General features: G+C 53.7%; 1 protein-coding gene across 1 annotated transcript in view; it reads right to left on the bottom strand.

The window, feature by feature from the left end:
- The window catches only part of ubtfl (upstream binding transcription factor, like), a gene marked incomplete in the record, with an annotated part of 16810 nt that overhangs the window by 8221 nt on the left and 4083 nt on the right, over window positions 1-4506 (bottom strand). Inside the window, 12 exon segments of the mRNA XM_014030794.1 lie at window positions 337-447; window positions 544-702; window positions 792-905; window positions 973-1014; window positions 1090-1231; window positions 2430-2557; window positions 3119-3229; window positions 3323-3443; window positions 3527-3591; window positions 3672-3827; window positions 3913-3996; window positions 4107-4282. Coding sequence (XP_013886248.1) covers window positions 337-447; window positions 544-702; window positions 792-905; window positions 973-1014; window positions 1090-1231; window positions 2430-2557; window positions 3119-3229; window positions 3323-3443; window positions 3527-3591; window positions 3672-3827; window positions 3913-3996; window positions 4107-4282 — 1409 coding nt within the window.

The following is a 4506-nucleotide window of genomic DNA, read 5'->3' as shown; positions in this document are numbered from 1 at the left end:
TAATGAGGCGGGGTTAAGACTTGTGGGAGGAGCTACAGTAATGAGGCGGGGTTAAGACTTGGGGAGGAGCTACAGTAATGAGGCGGGGTTAAGACTTGGGGAGGAGCTACAGTAATGAGGCGGGGTTGAGACTTGTGGGAGGAGCTACAGTAAAGAGGCGGGGTTAAGACTTGCGGAGGAGCTGCAGTAATAAAGCAGGGTTAAGACTTGTGGGAGGAGCTACAGTAATGAGGCGGGGTTGAGACTTGTGGGAGGTGCTACAGTAAAGAGGCGGGGTTAAGACTTGTGGGAGGAGCTACAGTAATGAGGCGGGGTTAAGATTTGTTTGCACTGAACCTCGTAACGTTTCTGGTCCTCTGCTGCTTTCTTTATCCAGGGAATCTTCTCTTTCTTCTCCATGGATTTCCAGGCCACCTCCATGGCCGCCTGTGCTTTCCTGCGGTCGCTCTGAGACACAGGTCACATGACCAGAACCAGGTTAGAATTTATAATAAAACTGAGCTGTGATGCAGCTAAAGGACTTTTATTGTGAAAGGAGCTCACTCTGTATTTAGCCAGATAGTCTCCAATCACACTGTGCTGCCACATCTCCTCGGCTGTTTTAGGAGTCTCTGGAAGCTTTGCCGTCTTCATACTGTCTCGTCTGTCCTTGGGCTGTCCAGCTGGTACCCATGCCTCTGGCTCCGCCTCCCGACAACGCTCCTGTGGTCACAGAGGGTTCGGAGAGAAACAGTTTCGGTAGTTAGGCTCGGTTCTGGAACCAAAGAGAAAAGAGAAGAGTACTGCTGGACCTTTGACGATGGAGACTTGGCTCTATGTGGGCTGGGGGCAATGCCCACATTTAATTTAGCTCCGCCCATTTTCTCCTCTGACAGAACTCTGTCTCTCTCCTCGTCAGGAAGACTCTGGAACACAAAGAGGTTTCAGACAAACAAAGAGTTTCCTGGTTGTTGACAGTGAAACTGAGCAGACCTCCAGGAAGCGCTGCAGGTCCACGTCGTACTGCTTCTTTTTCTATCAAGAGAAGGCGGAGTTAGAGAGCAGAGTCCACGGTGAGGCCGACCGGCGCCATGTTGGGACGGTACACACCTGCTCGCAGCGCTTCTGGAACATGTCCTTCTCCTTCTGCGTCAGCATCTTCCACTGTTTGCTGCAGAGCACCATGCGCTCTGTGCTCGGGACGTCCTTCATGTTGACCATCAGCTCCGCGCAGTACAGAGAGTATCCATTACTGCCAAGGACAGGAGGACCAGGGTCAGGACTCTGTGCTGGTCTACAGTCTGTGCAGGGCTACAGTCTGTGCAGGGCTACGGTCTGTGCAGGTCTACAGTCTGTGCAGGTCTACAGTCTGTGCAGGGCTACGGTCTGTGCAGGGCTACGGTCTGTGCAGGTCTGTGGTCTGTGCAGGTCTACAGTCTGTGCAGGTCTGTGGTCTGTGCAGGTCTACAGTCTGTGCAGGGCTACAGTCTGTGCAGGGCTACGGTCTGTGCAGGGCTATGGTCTGTGCAGGTCTATGGTCTGTCCTGGTCTACAGTCTGTCCTGGTCTACACTCTGTGCAGGGCTACGGTCTGTGCAGGGCTACAGTCTGTGCAGGTCTACAGTCTGTGCAGGGCTACGGTCTGTGCAGGGCTATGGTCTGTGCAGGTCTATGGTCTGTCCTGGTCTACAGTCTGTCCTGGTCTACACTCTGTGCAGGGCTATGGTCTGTGCAGGGCTACAGTCTGTGCAGGGCTATGGTCTGTGCAGGTCTACAGTCTGTGCAGGGCTATGGTCTGTGCAGGGCTACGGTCTGTGCAGGGCTACAGTCTGTGCAGGTCTACAGTCTGTGCAGGTCTATGGTCTGTGCAGGTCTACAGTCTGTGCAGGGCTACGGTCTGTGCAGGTCTATGGTCTGTCCTGGTCTACAGTCTGTGCAGGGCTACGGTCTGTGCAGGGCTACAGTCTGTGCAGGTCTACAGTCTGTGCAGGTCTATGGTCTGTGCAGGTCTACAGTCTGTGCAGGGCTACGGTCTGTGCAGGGCTATGGTCTGTGCAGGTCTACGGTCTGTGCAGGTCTATGGTCTGTCCTGGTCTACAGTCTGTGCAGGTCTATGGTCTGTCCTGGTCTACAGTCTGTGCAGGGCTAAGGTCTGTGCAGGTCTACGGTCTGTCCTGGTCTACAGTCTGTGCAGGTCTATGGTCTGTCCTGGTCTACAGTTTGTCCTGGTCTACAGTCTGTCCTGGTCTACAGTCTGTGCAGGTCTATGGTCTGTCTTGGTCTATGGTCTGTCCTGGTCTATGGTCTGTCCTGGTCTACAGTTTGTCCTGGTCTACGGTCTGTCCTGGTCTACGGTCTGTCCTGGTCTATGGTCTGTCCTGGTCTATAGTCTGTCCTGGTCTATGGTCTGTCCTGGTCTACGGTCACATTCTGCAGTTCTTGTCTACTCACGGTGGAGGTTTGGTGGGCCGTCCATCAAACTTGTCCTTCAGCTGTCTCTCGGCCTTTGTGAGGACTGAGCGGATATGATCGTCTGAGTTGACGTCTGGGTGGGCTTCGTGGTACGCTCTCATACTGTCCTACAACACAAGAGTCCAACCATCAGACCCTGAACAAACCTGCAGTCTGACACTGGACATGGGACTACAACCAGTCTGTGGTGGGCCCCTTTGAGGTACATCAGGGGACCAAGTCCTCTGAAGGCCTTTTTGCGTTGTAAGGTCTGTGCCCCGCCTGGCCTCCATGTGGGCGGGGTCATTGTATTAACCACGCCCAGATCTTATTGAGTTCACTTTCTAACACGGTATTGGACTACACCAAACTGGACAGACTGAGGACCGAACCGGACCAGAGGACAGGACGACAGAGGACGGTAAGCTAACGTTAGCTTGTTGTTGTGTAGTATCTAGTGGGCTGACCCTCCGGTCAATGAGCCAATCAGTGAGCAGCAGTAGCTGACATCAAACCGGGCCAAGCAGTCCGGTCCCGATAGAGCCATGGGTCCAAGATTCCAGAACTGGGGTGGACCTGGTCCTAAGGGCTAATGCACACAGGCTACGTGGTTTTAAATCCGGGTCAGGCTGACCTGGACCTTGCAGTACAAAAAGACCTTAGATGAGGGGACATGTCCTCTCTGGTACCTCATAGTCCTTCTGCAGTTCCAGGGCCTTGCTGATCCACTTCAGTCTCCTCTTGTCGGACAGCTGGGACCACTGTCTCCTCAGGGCCTCCTTCAGCTCCTTCTGACTCACCTGGGGACACAGCAGGCCTTTAAGAACCAGATGACTTCCAATGATGCGGTTGGTGATACGGATCAGGGAAGACCCGGGTCAGGATCTGGGTACCTCTGGGTGCAGCTTCATGTAGGTCTTCTTCTCGTGGTTGTACCACAGCTGTTGGGGGGTTCTGGGTTTTTCTGGCAGGTCCGACTTCTTTCTCTCCTCGATCAGCTCCGGGTGCTCCTCCCTGCAGGTCAGCTGAGATTAGCCTAGCCACATGCTAACATGTAGACCCACGGACCAGTACCGGGTCAGAACCAGGGTACTCACTTGAAGCGAGCCATGTTCTTCTCGAACTCCTCCTTCTCCCGCTGGAACTCACTGATGTACTTTTGCTGCAGGACAAAAACAAATAGTTCTGTTGACAACATGCCAGATCTGCTCAGGAGGTCCAGGTTCTGGTTCCGGTCCAAACCTTCTTCTTGTCTGGCAGCTCCTTGTACTTCTTGGACAGGATCTTGGTCAGGTCCAGGTTGCTCATCTCCGGGTGGATTTTGGCATATTTGGCTCGTTTCTCCATGAAGAAGCGAAAGTACGGAGTCAGCGGTTTCTTGGGGAAGTCTGGGTGGGTCTGCAAAGGACAGAGGTCAGTTCAGGGGGGCGCCGGTCCAGTTCTGGTGCACCAGATCCAGAACCAGAGTCTCTGAGCGTCTCACCTTCAGTTTCTTGCCTTTGTAGGGGTTCTTCACAAACTCGATGGCGTCTACGATGAGTTCCGTCATGGTTCTGTACTTCCGGACCTGGACAACAAAACCAGAACTTTAAAAACTGAATCTGTGAGTGAACCCGTGCAGGCAGGACCAGACCGGTCCAGACCGGTCCAGACTGGATCACGGCACTGCAGCTGTACCTCCGAGGAAACTTTCTGCCATTTCTGGCGGCACATGTCCCCGCTGAATCCTCCGAAACCAACTTTGTCCCAGTCGAAGTGAGACTCTGTGGTTTTATACTTCATGGTGTCCCCGTCAGGCAGCAGAGTCCTGATCCGGTCCAACAGGGTCAGACAGTCCTCCTTACTCCACTCGTCTGCAGACAGGTGAGACACAGGTGAGACACACAGGTGAGAGAGACAGGTGAGACACAGGTGAGAGAGACAGGTGAGACACAGGTGAGAGACAAGTGACACAGGTGAGAGAGACAGGTGAGACACAGGTGAGAGACATGTGAGAGACAAGTGACACAGGTGAGAGAGACAGGTGAGACACAGGTGAGAGACATGTGAGAGACAAGTGACACAGGTGAGAGAGACA

The sequence above is a fragment of the Austrofundulus limnaeus genome, unplaced genomic scaffold (assembly GCF_001266775.1).
Source record: "Austrofundulus limnaeus strain Quisiro unplaced genomic scaffold, Austrofundulus_limnaeus-1.0 Scaffold1119, whole genome shotgun sequence".
NCBI classification, from domain to species: domain Eukaryota; kingdom Metazoa; phylum Chordata; class Actinopteri; order Cyprinodontiformes; family Rivulidae; genus Austrofundulus; species Austrofundulus limnaeus.
This window is presented reverse-complemented; position numbering and strand designations above follow the sequence as displayed.